Raw genomic sequence first — 19,392 nt, forward strand, 5'->3', positions numbered from 1 at the left:
CGCACCTGAGCACTTTGGAAGATAGATGGCAGTAGGTCTTTAGGAAATAAAACCCCCACAAATCCACTACCAATAAAATAAGATAAAAACTCACTTCAAATTCCAGAGAATAGTTTTTCACATCAGCTGTGGTCTGATTTTTTAAGGATACTCCAATCAATCCCTCATGTCTCCCATGATCAGAAAAATGGAATCTGCTCTCTGATTGCAAAATGATGTCTCCTTTGTTGAGCTGGTGTTTTCCAGAGAAAATGATTACCTAAGTATAATCAAAGAAGGTGTTAAAGCTTAATTCTGTCAAAGAAATGGGCTCTTCATAGAGTAATAAGAGGCTGTACATGGGTGTTGGCATTCCCATGAAATTACACAATGTAGTGATGAATAAAACTTGTAATTTCAGAAATCAACACAGCCTCCTCCTCACAGTGCTTACTTCATTACATCTTCAGTTTTTGTGGTACAATAATGCATATTCACTGATTACAATCTCAGACAATGAACAGCTGTACTGTAACTAAATTCCATTAAAACCATATTAAAAACAAATTTATGTTTGCCTTTTTGCTTCTCAGCTACCCTATGTAGGATCCCTTTTGAAAGGATCCAAAAAATAAAGAGGCACCTGATTTTAAAGTGACACATATATACATTTTCCCCATAATAAACAAGCAGTAACACATCTTGATCTTGGAAAAAGTTTTTCACTGGCATCAGAATTTGGCAGCTGTTTCTCATTCCCAAAAGGGTGTGACATGCTCTGACAGTAAATGAGGAAACTGAGATGTGTTTTAGCCACTGGGAACTGGAAAGAAAGACCACATTTCTTGCAAGTTCAAAGATTTTTATTGTTGTGACTATCTATGGGCAATTTGGTGTCAAAATTTGCACCTAAGGAAGGTCATGGAAGGGTTTTCAATTTGTCTGAGTAACATAAAAATAAATGACAACTATAAGGTTCAAAAGTCCATCACTACCAGCAGAGCAGGCATAAAATAAAATAAAAAGTAAACTTTTGACTACAGGGTAAGGCCTAGCTTCATTTTTGATCACACATGAGCCTGTTTTAGTATTCTGCAGAAACATGAAATTTTTTAAAAGATCTTTGAGAGAGGAATAGAAAAGAAAGAACATAGAGGACAGGTGAATGCTTACAACCATAATAAGGCCTACAGAAAAAGAATCACAGAATCACAGAATTGTAGGGGTTGGAAGGGACCTCGAAAGATCATCGGGTCCAACCCCCCAAGAAGTAACACTAAGAAGAAGTAACACTACAGTGGCAAACATAACCTTTCTCTGCAGTCCATCAAAATGCATTGTTTATTTATGGTTTGTTAAATTACATAAGTAAGGCAATTCTTGTGAAAAATTGCAGCTGAGGAAAATTCAGTCTCCAAACCAGAAATTAAGTTTAAAGTGAAGTAGGTTCAATATGTTTATGTGAGACTTACATTTGGAATGTCGCAGAACTCAAAGCTCATGTAATAGTCCAGGCAAGATGAATAGTTTGTTTCTATTTTACCCAGAATATTTTGTTTGGTGCATGAGGTCAGGAAAATGTTTTCCATAACAGCTTCTAACTGAAATTTATCAGGATATAGGAATCGATTTCTCTGCAATTAACCGAGAAAGCGAAGTTAAAATATGACAACAGAACTTTAGACATTCCTCAGTGACCCTTTTGCCTCAGCTCTCAACTTCAGATTCAGTGTTTTTACATAACATTTCCAACTGGCAATGTTTTGGTTTAACAGCACAGTTGTTAGGCCCCATCCTACTGAATTAACTCAACAGTTTTGCAAATTTAGGGTACAAGTGAGGTGTATGGCTTATAAGAACTCAATTTTTCTTACTTATGCTACATTTATTTTTCTTCCTATGGAGAGAAAGATGTAAAAGGTAAAATGAAATAGTGGTATTTCATAAAACATGGTGCTTTACATAAGCTTTATTAAAAGCCATTCAAAATTACATACAAAAACTAAAGAAATTTCCATCTTTTAAGAACAACTTCCATGAAAAATATGGTAAGTTAGCAGATACACCAGCCTTCTTTTACCTCATAAGTTAAATTGTGTTTGAACTTTTTGTCATCCCAGTTCAGATCTAGGTATTCCTTAAATGATGTTGATGTTTGCTCTAGAAACCCACATGCATGAAGGTGTTCTATAATTAATACTCCCTGAAGCTGGAAGAGGAAAAAAAAAAAAAAAAAGACATATTAGTAATTTAAAAAAAAAATGTGTTCAGTATTATCAGCCTTTCTAGAGGACTATGCTTTGTGGGCAAAATACATCCCTGTGAGAAGCCCTGAACAGTCCATATCTATAAAATACTCTTCTAGTCTCTAAGAGGTTGAATATCCTGTCCTGGGAAAAAACTGCATCCCAAATACAAAAATATCTGGCAACATGCAACAGAATTCTTCAGAGCTTTTATTTTTCTTCCTCTGAGGCAGCAGCAGGAAAAAAAAAATGTTAAAAGGTTTTCATATAATAACAGGTGGAGAAAAAAATCATTCTGAGACAGAAAAACGGTATCAGTTACACCCTGCCCTTCTTTGACTCAAAGATTCATACCTGTCCTGAAGAGCCTGATACACACCCATCCCAGGCAGTGATGTTTGGCCTTGATTTATCCTCCAGGGTCAGTTGGATGTCAGTAGGCTGCCCACCATTCCACGTTAGCTGCAGCTGAAACCAGAAGACAAGGATTTGCCTAGTGAAGCAGGACTAGAACTAGCAGAAGAGCCTTCATGGCAATGCAGCAGAATGATCTCCATCCAGTGGAGAAAAAAAGCAACACAATTAAAACTGCTAGAGAAAAGTGTTAAGACTCCATTGAAATGCATGTGGTCTGGAAGCTGAAGGCCTTAGAAAAATGCACAGAGAAACTGCGTTTTTACAACTGAAGCAATAGAAGCTTTTCTGTTATCTTCTCGGGAAGCTGCATTTGGTCTATCATGCATAGCAATTAATGGTAACAGTGGAGTAATGACATTACAAGAGAATTTATCACACTGAACATGACATTTGAGACATATTGACTTACTGAGAGCTCTCAATGGCACGACTATGACAACCAAAATATTTCACAACAAACAGAACAAACAGAACATTACACAGTTTGTGCAGCTTGTTATTGAGCAGAAAGTCTTCAGCCTCAGCAACTGAAGTGTCCAGGCCCATGCCGTACAGGTACTGCATTATGCATACAATGTTCAGATAAAAAAGTATTCCATCATCTTTGAACCTGAAGGATGATTTGAGGAGTTCTTCATCTTTTTGCCCCCTTTATGCTTTGCAAGCATACATAACAATCTTAGTTTAAAGCCTTTCTGGTCTCACACATTTTCACACTTGTGTTGCAATTTCCTACATGGTACTAAAATTTAGGTTATCATAAAAAACAACAAACAAACAAAAAACTTTATCAAAGGGTTTCTGGCTTATTTTCTAGCTTATTTATTTATTTGTAAGAATGGGAGTTTGTTCATCAAAATTTGCCTTATTTCATTGCTAGGTTGGCTCTTGTGTGTTTCTGGCTTCTTACCATCCAAAGTGGGTCAATGCTAAGGCAAGACAGATACTGTCAGCTAGCAACAGTTATGCTTACAAATGGAAATAACACTCGTGTTTTGAACACAAGTAGATGATAGCACTTAGTGCTTTTTCAGTTTTTCAAGATGATATCTGGTTCTGCAATTCTTTGAGATGAAAAGACACTAACAGTCAATATAGTATTTCAGCTTTGTATTTTGTAGCCCTTACACATTATCTCACCTGGTGGTTGTACTTTCTGGCTCTTCTTTCTGACAGGGAATGAACCTCCAGTTGCCTCAAAGTGTAATTGAATGGGTGGGCAACAGTGGCTCTGTAATTCACACGGTCTCTTCCAAACTTCAGAGAAGATGACACTGATACCTTATCAATATAAACAGATGTAAAAGAATCTTGTGAAATAAAATACGTCTCATATATTGACCTCAAACATACATCCAGCAAGATATTTCTGTACCTTTTCCTGAGATGAACTGTGTGCTTAATAAAGTCATTTTTAAAGTAGCTAGGCAAATTGATGTTTAAATAAGGACATTCTTGCTACTTGAATTTTACATGACACATCTGAAAGTAACACTATTCTATGCATGTTATGGAGATGATGAACCATGCTTAAGTTTGTTGAGGCTTAAGTTTGATCTCATCTTTAGGCACACTGGGCTCCACTGCCTCAGAATGATTAGTCAGAGCTTGCAAATTCAAGCACAAACAAAAATATTTGCAGAGTCAGGAACTAAATTCTGTAATGTCGCTGGGAGGTATCATACATTACTTGAAAATATTTTTTGTGATAATTTAAGTAATGGCAGCATTTAAATAGTTTTGGTAATTTGAACAGCAACACAAAAATGCATACTATACAAATTCTAAAGTAAAATTTGGAATTTTAGCACTTTGTAAATGGATACTGTTAAAGGAATTCTGATTCTTTTTCTATTATTCAGAAAAAAAAAAAAAGTAATACTCAGCCAAGATGCTGTATTTCAGACATATATGTAAGTTGGCATAGTTAGTTACAATATGTATTTCATTACCTTTGGTTATGCAGCAACCTGTGGGGTTACTGCAAACAAAATACTATGGCCTGAAAATACTCCCAACAAGTATATGGCCTTCTCATGTTCCATAGTCACAGCATTTTATACATCTGAGAAGGACAGTTTGACTCCTACTTGAATTCTTTGGCTTGCTTAATACTGTCTTAAAAAATAATAATAAAAAAAAATCCACAAACTTCATAGTTCCTGTAATTCCCCACACACATATCTTCTGTGGACTGCTGTACCTGGTCCTTCTCCTTCCAAATGACAGTCAGGTCATCCCGGTGACTGCGTGTTGAATGCTTCATATACAACTTCACCCTCACATGCCACGGGAAGGTAATGGAGAGAGGATGGAAAAGCTCCACTACAAGGGAAAAAAAAAGAAAAAAAAAAAAAAAAGAAAAAACACACCACCAACAATGAAAACACAAGTAAGTTCTCCTCACCATGAATCATGACATTTTACTTTCTGATAAAGAAGAAGGTATAGGATATGCTCTCCCAAAGGGAACGGGGCAACAATTGGTTCACAGAGAAAACATGGTCTTGGTTCACACACATGCATGCACCCCTACCCAACAGCCATAGTGACTTTAGTGTGCTGATTTCTGCAGAATACAAAAAAAAAAAAAAAATAAGGGAAATGAAGAGTCTTCTATTTACCAGCAAATCAGTAATTATCCGTAATCATCAGAAGATTGATATCTACACCCAAAGCAACTTCCCGCAGTAACAGCCAGGGAAGTCATCTTTATGGAGCTGGGATGACTTTACCATTAAGTAACAGTTTACAATTAAGTAACAGTTTACAATTCTCAAACAAGTAAGTGCAGTTATTTTCTCTATTTTCAGTTAACACAGCCTCAGCATACAGATTTAGCACCTCAAGGTAGTGGCCTGTAGCACCAGTGTTCCCTGCAGCAATCCAGTGCACTAGGGTAACAGAATTCACTACAGTTTCTGACAGAAGCCTCAGAAGCATGTGACAATAAAACAACAAAAATTAGAATTTTATCTGAGGAGAAAAAGAAACACATGAAGAAGAAGAAAGAAGAATAAACGAAAATGAATTCAAAATGCTTCAACTCTACAGATTCAAAAGGGTACTTGGCCAGCTTTCAGAAAAAATGTTATCTGCAGGATATGCTTCTGGTGCAGTTCTGATATGCCACATCTGAGATGTTGAAATGTTTTCCTTCTCTCAGTTGTGAAAGACTTGCATTTATATAATAACTTCAGGGTGAGCAACCCTCACCACTGGATAACTGGGCATTTGAGGCTGAATGTTCCTCAAGCATGTCCATGCAAGTCCATGTGTACACATGTAATGACAACCTCACCGAGTTGTAAGTCTACAGATCCTATAAAGCTTCTCCTCAGCACCTTGATTTCTCTAGGAAGGAAATATATATGTTTCTTTTCCAGTACTTTTCAACTGTATCCTTAAGTTGTAAAACTACAGAACCAAGACCCTGATGTACACTGCAGAGTGTACTGCTGCTCACACTACGTGTTCTCCATCTCTCCCACCAAGGTTGCTTGTGCTTGTGAAAAATGAGGCATTCACTGGCACACAATTAAGGAGCTATTATATTCAAAATGGAACCATTAGGAAGAGGAGAGCGAGAGCCCCACACCTAAACAGGGATTTCTAGTTCAAATCACTACTCTGAATGAGGCAGAACGCAGATGCAAACCTCAGTCGGCCACCTCCCAGCTATGTGTCCTAGTGCCCTCGCTAGAAAGAAAGTAGCTGCAATATTTTAACGCTCTTCTCTGTTTACAAATGGTGTCTATGTCTGTTTATGTCTCCAATACTAGTTCCTAAGTTTTTGTTCTTCATTAAATATTTAAAATATTCAAAAGCAAATATAAAAATAAGATCAAATGTTTCATTTAATTCAGAGCACTTCTGAAATTTATTGTAAAATAGCAATAGACATTTGTATTTGTTGATGACTTTTCAGTCTGGCTAAACATTTTCCTGGCACTACTAGAGGTTATTGAAGTTTCACATGCTTCACAAAGCAGAAATATGGCTCTGAAGTGGACGTTTCTAACAGCCAAACTTCTCAAGAATTTGAAGCAAATAAGATCTTGTAAGGCCTGGACTGAGACAATTTGAATATGGATTTTAGAATCAGGTTTATACGACTTAGTTTATTGTATAGTCTGCTATCAACAAAAGAATTCAGAAACCTACCCTGAATGTCATGACCTCCATGCAACTTTGGAAAGAGTCCAGTGTAAATGCCTGTTATCTTTACCTCTTTGCCATCCCACAGAGCAATTTGCCTCAGCATACGTGTTCTATTGCCTTTTTGGTAAACCGTCATGAACACCAGCTGCACTGGAATATTTTTTAACTAAAAATAAAAGAGGACAAACATTAAATCCCAAGTTCTCTGAAAAGTTAAAAACCTATTGGAGTTTATAGTTTATACCCAAAATTACCTGTTTAGAATCTAGCTTTAGAAATGTGTTTGTAAAAGGTCTAGCACAATGATACCCTAATACCTGATCACTCCTTTTATTACCTGTATAATAAAAAATTAGCAATAGTTCAGTTTTTAATATATGATTTTTCTTATTTCCTAGGTATCTGTGTATTAACATACTCTGTCTATAGGAGAACACAAATATCAAACCAAACAACAATTTATATCATTTGTCATCCAGGCAAGCTAATCCAGCCATTCAAATTTTTGTTTGCTCATGCTACTGAAGAAATCAAGGGCAAAGCACCTCATAGCAAATAGAGTTGTATGTGTCCTTCAAGGTTTGGCGGCCAGCATCCCGACTGCCATGCTCTAGAAATAAGATAGTCACAGCTTGCCTTTTGCCATTTGAGTTGATGGTACCAACCTGGGACCTTGTCTGTATTATTTCAATGACATTAGTGTAGCTGGTTCCAGTGAAAGTTAGCTTAGCCGTAGCATTGAAATCCCTTTCTTCCATACTGAGGTAGAGTTTGCCTTTTGCTTCACTCATGTCAGAATTTACCTTTTAAAGTTCCCAAAGAGAGAGAGAGAGAGAGAGAGAGAGAGAGAGAGAGAGATGAGTATTGTGCTCACATTCTTGTCACAGTATATTATGTTATGGTCCTCAAGACCTTAGACAGATGTGACTTGTCAATTTCCCTAATGTTCACATTGTAGAAGACAGGTACAAAATAGCGTATACTGAATAACACGCATAAGAACTTTGTATGTGACCAGTTATTTCAGGAGTAATAGTGTTCTGCATTTGACTTCACTGGCACAGGTTGCCCAGAGAGTTGTGAAACCTCCCTCCTTGGAGATCTTCAAAAGCTGCCTGGGCAACTTGCTCTACTTGGCCACTGTAGAGCAGGGAGGTTGGACCAGCTGACCTCCAGTGGTGCCTTCCAACCTCTGTGCCTTCCAGCCTCTGTGATTCTGTGACTGACAAATAACCCCATTCATCTGCCTTGACTCTTGTGTACTTTTGCACTGCAAACAGCCAATATCCAAAACTGTTTTCTGCCCAGTCTCCCTTTTCTTAGTAGCCAGAATAATTAAAAAAAATTCTGGGGGAGATTCTGTCAGAAGTCGTAATTTATGCAGATGCATGGAAGTGAGTCAAATGGAACAAAGCCTTTCCATCAGGACTGCTGGCATCTTTGAAAACATCAACGTCCTCAACAACAAGAAGGCCAGAGATAGTAGCACTAGAAATAATACAGCTTGACTCCAAAAATACTAGGTAAGTCTAGTTTGTGGTGATGTGTGATAGATAACTTGCACATAGTTACCTTAGTAGATAGTTCTGTTGCACTGGGGAAGTACTGTAGAAAGAAGGGAAGATTCTGGAGTGCTTTTATATTCAACTCTTCACTAAAGGGAAGAAACGGACTTTTGTTCAACAGTATTTCAGAAAGTCTACTCTCACTGACAGCACAAGTTCAGCTGAGTAGTCTCTGAGTCTACCACAGCTATAAGAGTTAAAAATTGCAGTACCTTCCACTGAAAGTTTACCTAGCTCACATTTTTTGATGTATTCATACAAATGGAAAGGAAACTAAAGAGCAGTGCCATCTCTGACGTCAGTGAAAAACCTGTGTATGTATCTGAGGGATAGAATGTGGCCTGCTGGATCAAAAATTATTTTGGCTGCCATAGTAAATACATCAGCTCTTTTAAAATTATATATATATTTTGGAATCTCACTTTGCAAGCATTGCCATGGTTTCCAGCTTTAGAATTTACCATTATTAGACATTTTAACAGAACTTACAAGACTTTTCAGCACAAAGGTCTTTTACTAGAAACTTAATCTAGAAATACCTGAAATACTGTAAAGCTCAAAATATTACACCTCTTAAACGTCCTCAAAAGCCTATAGTTGTGTTTTTTTAATATATATATATGCTATACCGAATTTTTCTGTTTAGGCATCGATTATCAGACACTTTGCAGCATATTCTATTCATTCTTCATTTCTTGAAATAACTTTTAAATTTTTAAAAGAAAAATATAGGGAAATAAAGCACAGCAGATACAGCCCTACTGATAACAATTTACAAAACTGAGGGTCTCCATTATTTTACATGGTTCAATTATGCTAGAATGACTTAAGATTTGAAGAGCAACATCAAGTTAAGGTATACTTCTAAGTTCTTGTCTTGCTCAGCTTGAGTTTCCTGCATTATTTCACTGTCTGCTGCACTTTGATGCTGTGGGGGCAGGCAAAAAGACAAGCATGCCCCAAACTGCAGGGCTGGGCATCTCCAGCTCTTCATAAACTTACAGAGTGCTTTGGTAATGAAAGCAGTAATTTTTTCCATGGAATTACAGTGGTCTAATGACATTTTTTCAGTGCTCAGAATGACCCTTTTACCCTTGCTGGTCATTTTTCCTATTAATGGTAAAGGTGAAGTTTCTGTTTTGTTCATAGGTCAGCTTCAGAGCTCCTTCAAATTCTTTTTCAGTCAGGACTTCTTTAATTGTCATCTGCAGGGAAGAAAAAACAACAAGGAAGCAAATAAAAAACCACACTCCATAGATTCCACACAATATTTGACCTAACCTGACCACAGTCACTTGACTGACCAAAAAAATTTATCTTCCCGACAGGCCTTCCAGATGCTTTCTAGACTTAATTCAAAACGATAAAGAGATGTCTTCCTTTATTTCTGTGTTTCCATAGCTACTTATTTGCACTGTTGACAAATAACCTTACTTTTAACGTACCCTTGTCTACTTTAAATCTAAAGCCTTAGATTCTTGTTTATGCCTCCTCCAGTCTTTCATCTGCTGTAAATAAACTGCCTCTCCTTCTTTTTTTGATGAAACAGGCGGAGCTCCACAAACCTCTTACTCTAGTGTATTTTCTTTCTCCCACAGCTGCTGGCGCATCTACAGCTTTATCCCGAAATGCTAGAGACTCCCCCTGGGGAAGATGATTACTGTCTCTCACTTAAATATCAACACGTCATGTTTGCCAAAGTGTGTGGAAACAATAATTTCTGAAGTCCCTTGATTACACTTGTACCTTACACATGAATAAGGCATTTAACGAATTAACATCTCTGTTATTCTTTTTTTCACTCAAACATTTAGAAGATAAAAGACATTTCACTAATGATCAAGGTGGTAGAAGCAGGGGATACATCTAACACCTTTTAATAAAAATGTTGGCATTAAATATACATTTCAAACACTGACACTTAATATGCAGGTTTAATATTGGTTTAACATTTATTTTCAGAAGAGTCTACCTTTAATCTTATATTCTAGCTGCATATCCTCTTATTAGAAGAGAAGGTGACAGGTGGATGACTTGGATGTGCTGTTCTGTACACTACCCACCAGAAGGCAAGGAGACATTTCAACTAACAACTCTCCCAATGGATGAACAGGAACAGCGTTTGTTGATCCTGTCAGGTAGTTTGGAATACAAATCTATTTCTGTTCATTAAACTTTGTGCTTTGAGCAACAATGAAATATTTGAGGTATTTTTGCTACAGATGGCTTAACAGAGCTCAGGACTTCTCTATGTATAGTGTATGAAGGACAGCTGCTATTACTGCTAAAGCTCCTACTTTAGCAACCCAAATCAGCTAGGAAGTGACAGTAAACAAGTGCCTTCCTGACATGATTAAATCCTGAAATCAGTGATTTCAGGTACCTGCCGAGTTTCTTTAGAAAGAGACCATTAGATTTGTACTTAAGATAATGAAGGATTCTGATACATTGGACCAAGTTGTCTCTCATCTGCACCTTGTATAAACCTGGAATAATTTCACTGAGTCTGTCGGAGGTGCTCTGGATTCACGCTAGTGCAACTTAACTGACAGGTCTAATCAAAGTACAACAAAAGATCTATGGTTTATTACCTGAAGGAAGAAGGGGAGTCCCAGATGATGGAGAAGTGATATTGAATGCTTCACCTCTGCCATGAATTCAAATAAACCATAGAGCTCAAAGCCGGTATCAACATCCATATTCATGGTTATATCTTTATTATCATATTGGACTTCACAGATAGTCTTGGTTTTGTTTTCTAAATAACAATAACAAAATAGTGTCATTTTGAAGGGCTCATTTTCAAGGAATTTCAGTAGTGCCTGTATCAAATTAATCCATCATGCTTTTGGATTGAGACACTCATCATGAAGAAGTCATCCATTTGTGACAACATAAGCTGCAGCCTGTGGGTTCGAGGAGTGTTGGATGTCCTTGAACTTATCCAGTCTTAACAGAGCATGTACCCATGAACCCATGTATTAAGTCACAAGTCAGTTCCCAACAGTAATGTGTTTTTGTGACTAGAGTCGACTAGCTTATACAACCAGGCGTAGCACTTGGCACGTAGTACCCACTCCCTTTATTGAAGAGCTCTGAGCTGTTTTTATCTCCAGTGACTGAGTTCCAGATACAGGAGGAACAACACTAATCAAACTGAACAACTTAAGACCTTTCTTCCATTTTGCTACCAACTTTTAGTATTTGAAAAAGGAGAAAATACATACTGAAATAAAAACAAGATGAGAGATATGAAATCTGAAAAATCTGATATGAAATCTGAAAAATCTTTAGGAGAAAATGAATCACAGACAGTCACCATTGGTGGCTGTCCCAAAAGCCTTTTGCTGTTGCTTTTTTTTTCAGAATAGCTAACAACAGTATTGATCCAGTGCCTGCTGGCTTCAATAATTCCTACTTCTTGGTGCTCTATGGTTTTATTTACACAGTTGTCTGCCACTACCACCACAAATATTCTCCTGTGTGGGCAGTGGAGTTACTTGATCAGAAAGGAAATCACCAGCTGAGGAAAATGCAGTTAGGATTTACATCAGGGCACACTTTAAGGACAGACTGGCTTATTCAGGATGGTTCTGTCAACAAATAAAAGCCATATATAATTATTTTCAAAAACTGCTTAAAATTACACTGGAATTCACATTTCTGTGCTCTGTAGCAGTTTCTTTGTGTGATCTGGAAAATGAAGTTTCTTAGTTTATGCAGCTAAGTATCCTGGGGATCACCAGTTTTACCAGGTGTTGTACCCCGTGAGATGTTTCCTGGAATTAAAAAAACAAATGAAATATAACTAAAAACAGATGTAGTTTAAGAATGACAATTTTATTCACATACCAAAAAAAAAAAAGGACCCTTTTTAAGTAGAGAAAATATTAATCAGTTTGTAGCTGTTGAAGAAATAGTTGAAACATCCTCAAAGAGCTATTATTCAAAAAGAATGCCACAAGGAACAGCAGGAACCTACCTGATTTCTGTAAACCGAGAATCAAACTGATTGCCCTAGGGTAGCCAGATGCCTGTAGCACCTCATTATTATGTACACTCTGGCAAAAGATATCCATTTGGTGACCAACATAATAAGAGTTTATTATGTATGTGATTGATGTTTCTCCAGCTGCAATATGCATATATCTTTCTTGAGTAGCATTTATTCCTTGAAAAAACACATCTACCTAAAAAATAACATGTAGATATGTTTTTGAAATACCATTTAAATGTCAATTAATTTTAAAACAGAAGGCAAATGGAAGTGAAAAGTCTCTTTAGTCTATACTTATTTTAAAAATCTATCCATTAGCAGAAAAAAAAATCTTATCCTTTCATTAATCATCTATGACTTTCCCATAGCAAATCTGTTCAACTGAGTTTCGAATCACTTAAGTCTCATTTATTTATCTCGAATTCTCATTAGTTCTCTTTTATCCCACAAAAACATGAAAAACATGACTCCTGTTATATAAAGAATCTTTGATCCATGCATACTGCCAATGTTTACTAGAGAGTAGGTACTCCAGTACTTCCCTGAAAGAGTACTTAAATAATTATTTCTTTAAGTATTAAATTCCTATTAACAAAATCAGGAGCAATATTCCAATTCACAATGCAATGTGCTGATGCCATACTGTCGTTGATGTGCAATATTTGTAAAACACATTGTAGTAACACTGATCAGAATGGAATAACCTGGTCCAGAAATTAGTTAATAATAAATTTTCTATTTCAGTAGTCCAGATTTTAGCCATCCATATTATTAAATATCAGAAAGTCTCATCTTACAAAATTGTAGTTCTCATTTTAGCCATGGTCTATATATTACAATAAAGGACAATAATTTTTTTTTTTTTTTTTTTACATTTTTTTAAATTGAAACTACCTGTATAGATGTTGGGATTCTGGCTTGTATCAACCATGGCCAAGTATGCTCGAAATTCCCTGTTACATTGGTACTTGTTTCAGACTCCTGGATACGCCCTTCAAGAACCGTCAAGTGAGCACCATAATGCACTTTAATACTCAAGCTCTTGATCGCTTTCAGGTTCAAAATAGCCTGCAAGCAACAATGGTAATTTGTGAAAACGCACCTTTGTAAAATGCAAAGTTCCTGTTAGTCAGGTTTCCATCTTTGGTTCAGGTAGTATCATCTCAAAGACGTGTAAATAAAAATTCATCTCATATCATTTTGTAACACAGACTAGTTAGAAATATTGAAGAAAGCTACCTGTTATTTTTAAATTTAAGATTTTAACAAGTATTCTCCAGCATGGCCAGGCCTTAACCCTATTCAAGCAGTTATGTGATTAATAAAACTTTAGTGTTGTGCTGTAGGCTTGTGTATCTCAGATATAAAAATATGTCAGATAATCAGTGACTGGAAGGAAAATACCATTTGGAATGTAAACCTTGAAATTGTTATTAGTACTCAACTCTGACTAGTCTATACATGGCACACTGAAGATCTATCAGACAGAAAAGGCATATGCTAAAATCCACTGCCCCTCCTCAGGTAGGGAATGCTGCAAGCTCAGCTGTGGCTTGGGTTGTTCATAGATTGGGAACAAGCCTCCAAGCTCTTATTCCTATTAAAAGTTCGGGTCCAGCAAGCTGTTCTTCCAGCCCCTCGAGAACAAAGTGAGCTTCTGGACTCCCCTGCTATTTGACTTCCACAGCTACTGCTTCTATCTCATGGCCTGATTCCAGACTAGGTGCGTGTCTCCCCTGTCAGTGTCTGATAACTCACCTGCAACTCAATCCTGTCTTCTATTTGCAAAGCCTTCAGTGCCTCTATGTTATGAGTAAGTTTGTAGTTCAGAGACACAACACCCAACTTCTGGACAAGGCTCAGTTCTTCTCTAATCTGTTATGCACAAATAACATATAACAAAAGTTAACTGTGGTGCATCTTTGATACTGGCACTGCCCTGACTATTTCTAATTATTGTACTAATTACACATTAGAGTAAAATTACAAAAATTTAAGGTGATGAATTGTCTAATTTTTTATGTCACATCATTGTACTGCAATAGGGAGTGTGAGGCACCTAGTGCTGATGTATGAAAAGAAAGGTTTGACATGGTGTTGTGGTTTAAGTTGGCAGGCAGCTAAGCACCACACAGCTGTCTGGTCACTTCCCCTCAGTGGGATGGGGGTAGAATTGACGAAGGTAAAAGCACAAGAACATAAGAACATAAGAACAGTTGACATAAGAACAGTTTAACAAGACTGAAAAAAAAAAAATATATATATATATATATATTAAAAATTAAGTGATGCACAATGCAATTGCTCACCACCAGCCAACCAATGCCCAGCCTGTCTGCAAGCAGTGGCAATCCCCTGGCCAAGTCCCCCCGTGTTACTGCTGAGCATGAGGCCACACGGTGTGAGACATCCCTTGGCCAGTTTGGGTCACCTGTCCTGGCTGGGTCCCCTCCCAGCTCGTTGTGCACCCCCAGCCTCCTTGCTGGCAGGGTAGTACAAGAAGCAGAGAAGTCCTTGGCTCTGTGTTAGCACCGCTCAGCAACAGCTAAACCAGCTACGTGTTATCAACATTACTTCCTTCCAAAATCCAAAACACAGCACCATACCAGCTACTATGAAGAAAATTAACTCCAGCTGAAACCAGGACATACAGTTTGCAAATGGGAATCATGGATCACTGCTGAAGTCAAATTTATTGCTAAAACAGATGGCACAGGAGTGGTTGGAAGACAGTGGCTTCATTTAAGACCTTTAAAACTGAACCAGCCCTTGAAGAGTATTCCTAGGAGAGCCTCAAGCACAGCTATTTGAAGTGGAAAAGCAATTTTTACCATACCAATCAGCTCACGCTAACCTCTATTTCACATCTTCCTAACATGGAGAAGATACTCACTTGCTTGTTGTTCACACAGAAGTAAGTCAGTCTTCTATAGAAGTTAGTATTTTTTTCTGATATTACATCAACTAACATCCTCATAGGAATTCCAATGTCAGCAGCTTCTTGAATGTTATGGGTTAGCACGACATCCAGCTCTTGTCTTTCCTGTTAAAATTTCACAACATATATAGAAAAATATGTGTAGATTCCAAAGCTTGCTGCCATATATAGTTCAAAACAGGAATTTAGTATATTTGTCTGTCCTACACTTAACACTAATTAAAGCCAATTGCACTGAAATTAAGGAATTTGCACTGGGGGGGGATGGGGGAGCGGGTAGGGAATAGAAAAAAAGTTAAGCCTGACAGAGAGTATAAAAAACAGTTTTCAATTACAAGACAAAAAGTGCAAATGTCTCCCCCTCGTGTCAAAAACTTCCACTAGCAATCTGTTTCTCTACAGCACAAAATACCCAGGAATTACCAGTTATGGCAAGCAAGAGAATGATCAAAAGGAACTTCATGTACTTCTCTCTGTGTGTACTCTTCTCTCCTGCACTAGTGACAAGAGAAGTCAAACTTGTAATTGTCAACAGGGAAGCAAGAGATTCATAGCCTTTCTTGTGTTGTTGTCTTACTGAAGAAACAAACAGCAGTGCTACAATTAATCATTGCCTATTATTTTGCACTGTGAATCACAGTGATCACTCTATAAATCACAGCCTTTTTTCTTCTTGTGCATTGCTGTGTATTTCCATGATGAATGAAGAGTGTTAATACTGGGAGGACCTGTTGTGTACCTGGGGTGTGATCAGCACCTGTGTTTTTGCATGTTGTGTCATATTTGATGCACAATATAAAAAATACCAAATAGTATGATATAAAAAAATACATGCAGACAAAGAACATAATAAGGAAATGATTCAGGAAGTGCCACAGCCTGTATCATATTATCCTATGTGTTTTACTGTATATTACAGGTGTCAAATTTCCGAAGATTTAATTTTTATTCTGGCATTTGTTACTAAAGCCAACACAAACAAATAGACAATATTTGTTCCCAATAAAATAGAGTATGTCATCCAGTACTTTGCACATGCAATCTAATAGTCTGCAGGATACTCACATCAGTGATGTTTAGTATAAGGAGTCCTTGTAATTTACTTTCATCAACAATGATGAATGTCTGTGAATCTAGGTTCATTTTATCCATTAAAACATAGCCTGAACCATCAATTTTTACTGGTGCTCCAAGATCCTGTAGAAGTAAAATGAACAAATAAATAATTAAAAAAAATACACACACTAAACAAAACACCAAAATTCACCCCTTTTATGCTTACCCACAGGTGTTATATACCTGAGATTTTTTTTTTTTATTCCTTTTAAGTAGCCATAATAACACCTAGCTCTAAATCTAGCACATCAGGTAGTATACCCATCCACTTTTTTCTTTTTTCTTCTGAAGATGTCAGACATATTTTCAATAAGAGAGCTACCATAAATAGGACACAAGACAACCTGACAGATCTTCCTACCTGAGGTAACGGTCAATTAATTTCCTATGCATTGCATTGCTCCAAGGACACAAAGCATCCATAAATCCATTGAAACCGTACAGTTTACACAGGTTGATTACGGCAGCTTTGTTTTAAGGAGAGGGCAGGTAAATCTCATCATTATATGTTCCATTTTACCCTGATGTGCATATTGAATCCATGGCTCATTCTGTGATAACATCTCACTAAAACTTTCCCCCCACGCAATTCTGTCCCTTCCATTTCCTGGCTGTGCAGCACTAACTGGTGGGGTCTGTGAGAGGCCTAGTATAACAATGCAATGATTTCAAACAGCAATATAAATTTTCAGTCCGAAGATTCAGTGCTCAATCCAGCTACATTTAAAACTGCTACTTCAGGAAATCCTGCTGCAGAATTTCTCCCCCTCCACCTTCCTACAACAGTCTAGTCTGAGAAAACAAACTCATGAGTAAGAACTGAGGGAAGAAGTGCCACTTTTTCACACCTCCATCAAAAGGCAGAACGTGCTCAGCATGCCACACTAACTTGCTGAGAAAGGTCACGGCACTCTGCCTTTCTTCACCTAGGTAGCTTTGAAACCTGCCTCACTGCCCAGCTCTCTTAGCACCTCCCAGGCACCAGCACTTGAACTCCTTCTGAGATGAGGACTCCCAGGATGTCTGATGCCTGCCAGGTGGATTATCCCCAGAACGGGGCTTAGCTTCCTTTGTTTTGTACAGCAATGAGACTGTACTGCAAAGGATGGACGTTTCAAGTGTGCGATATGAGGTCATTCCACAGATCTCCAGTTTTCATTACATATGTCTACTAGCTAAATCTTTTCAACAAAGACACTACTACTGTTGCTGTTTACAGTCTATAGTGAGATTCTCACCACACCTAGAGGTTTAATCTCATTAATGAAGCAGAAGGCGTGACTTGGCGGTGCTAGTCAGGCACTCTAAATGGTAAGGTTCAGCTCAGGGGTAACTGTATGGCCAGCTTTTCAAGAATTACACAGAAAAATGCCTCACCAGGGCAGTCCAAAACAGCTTGTTCAAAATGTCATTGTTGGTTTTCAACCAAAATTCCCCTCAAATATTCCTCAATCAAGGTCTCCCAGGAAATTGCAACTGCTGTTTAATGCTGTGTTTTTTTCCTGCTCTATGTGTCCTACACAATGTTTTTCATACATTACACATCGGTTTGCTAACAAATTCATTTTCCTGTAAAGCTGAATGAAAATTTTCTGACATTAAGATTATTCATTTAAATTATATTTTAATTTTGTTTCCCAGTTTACTTGATATATTTTTAAACTACTATAGAGATTTGTTGTCAAACTGCTGAGAAATTACAATCACAGGTGAAACCAAGGACTACTTTGAATACTCATTCTCTCAAGATTAAAATCAAGCAGATTTCTCAGCCATCCTTTTAAAAAAATACACCAGAGCTAGTACAAGCAAGTCCATTGACCATAGGCACTGATTCCTATAAAATTTGGCTTAAACCTTTTAAAGGCATTCTACTGTGAATGATTGGCTCTAAAAGTAAAATGTAACATTAAGAGAATGTTTTGTTTTGTTTTGTTTTTGTTTTTTGCTACCACTGAAATCATTAGACTGTTTTCTTTTTACTTTAGTAGGTGCAAAGATTCTGGTTTAGCAGCATAAAATCAAGAGTAATACAAAAAATTCTTTCCTATACCTGAATTGTTTTGCATTTATTTTCTACAGACATTTTCCACTGAAGCTTCTTTTCAGGGTGGAAGTCCCCATTCATTTGAAGCTCACAAGAACCTGATTTCACTCCCAAGCCGATCTGATAGTTTAACTGTTTTCGTGAAGTTATGGACAGCTTATTTTCCCTTGGGACATCCTTCAGTTGAGGGAGATCATGCCTGAATTGAATTTCCAGTGTGATCTTTGGTCTGCACTCTGCTCTTACTTCAAGATGGGCAGTCTTGCCTTCTGTCTCAAGGACACAGAGAAGTTCTGTTTGGCACTTGTCTTTCTGAACAGATCCTGTAAGCCGTGACTGAGTTGGAATACTAAAATCCTACCAAGATACAAAAAAAAAATAATTATCCATTTGATTATACATACACATTGAGATGAGTCAATTTTGATTAATTTTTCTTTTCCTTTCAGCACACAAGGAAGGAGATCTTATGCTACAAAATCAGAGACAAAACCTGCAATCCCTGCACTCCTGCTTCTCTCACTCCCAATGATAAGGTGACTATTTGGCCTGAATAAAATCTGAGGGAAGATTTTTGGACTGCCCTGCAAAATTTACAAATTCTTTCTTTATATGAAATTTTACACATTTACAAAAATGCAAAATGCCTCTTTCTTCAGAGTAGCAAGGTTTATTGACCATCCTCTGCTTCATTCAGACCAGACCAATCTCAATTTTCAGAACACATTAACACCCACAAAATAATAGGCCTAACAGATATTCTTGCATCTGGTGTTCCAAGATTTTTTTTATACTAAAACTTCAAGTTTGACCTATGTAACATCCCAAATGAAATGTTTCCTCTCATTTTTCTGAAATATTTGCAAAGATACCAAAAACTCTACTATTTTTAATATTTTAAGTGGTTTACATTCCCTCTTCATGAC

General features: G+C 37.2%; 1 protein-coding gene across 1 annotated transcript in view; it reads right to left on the minus strand.

Annotated features, from left to right (window-relative positions):
• LOC310881914 (uncharacterized protein) overlaps window positions 1-19,392 on the minus strand; it is a 105,867-nt gene that overhangs the window by 17,705 nt on the left and 68,770 nt on the right. Inside the window, exons 44-60 of the mRNA XM_083799807.1 lie at window positions 18,473-18,823; window positions 16,369-16,500; window positions 15,259-15,408; window positions 14,124-14,240; window positions 13,260-13,433; window positions 12,351-12,558; window positions 10,960-11,126; window positions 9,461-9,573; window positions 8,376-8,457; window positions 7,469-7,606; window positions 6,807-6,969; window positions 4,846-4,967; window positions 3,783-3,923; window positions 2,580-2,693; window positions 2,060-2,188; window positions 1,452-1,613; window positions 95-259 (exon numbers count right to left, since the gene is read on the minus strand). Coding sequence (XP_083655933.1) covers window positions 95-259; window positions 1,452-1,613; window positions 2,060-2,188; window positions 2,580-2,693; window positions 3,783-3,923; window positions 4,846-4,967; window positions 6,807-6,969; window positions 7,469-7,606; window positions 8,376-8,457; window positions 9,461-9,573; window positions 10,960-11,126; window positions 12,351-12,558; window positions 13,260-13,433; window positions 14,124-14,240; window positions 15,259-15,408; window positions 16,369-16,500; window positions 18,473-18,823 — 2,628 coding nt within the window. The remainder of the gene's footprint in view (window positions 1-94; window positions 260-1,451; window positions 1,614-2,059; window positions 2,189-2,579; window positions 2,694-3,782; window positions 3,924-4,845; window positions 4,968-6,806; window positions 6,970-7,468; window positions 7,607-8,375; window positions 8,458-9,460; window positions 9,574-10,959; window positions 11,127-12,350; window positions 12,559-13,259; window positions 13,434-14,123; window positions 14,241-15,258; window positions 15,409-16,368; window positions 16,501-18,472; window positions 18,824-19,392) is intronic.

Source organism: Anser anser (assembly GCF_964211835.1).
Source record: "Anser anser genome assembly, chromosome: 15".
Classification (NCBI taxonomy): Eukaryota; Metazoa; Chordata; class Aves; order Anseriformes; family Anatidae; genus Anser; species Anser anser.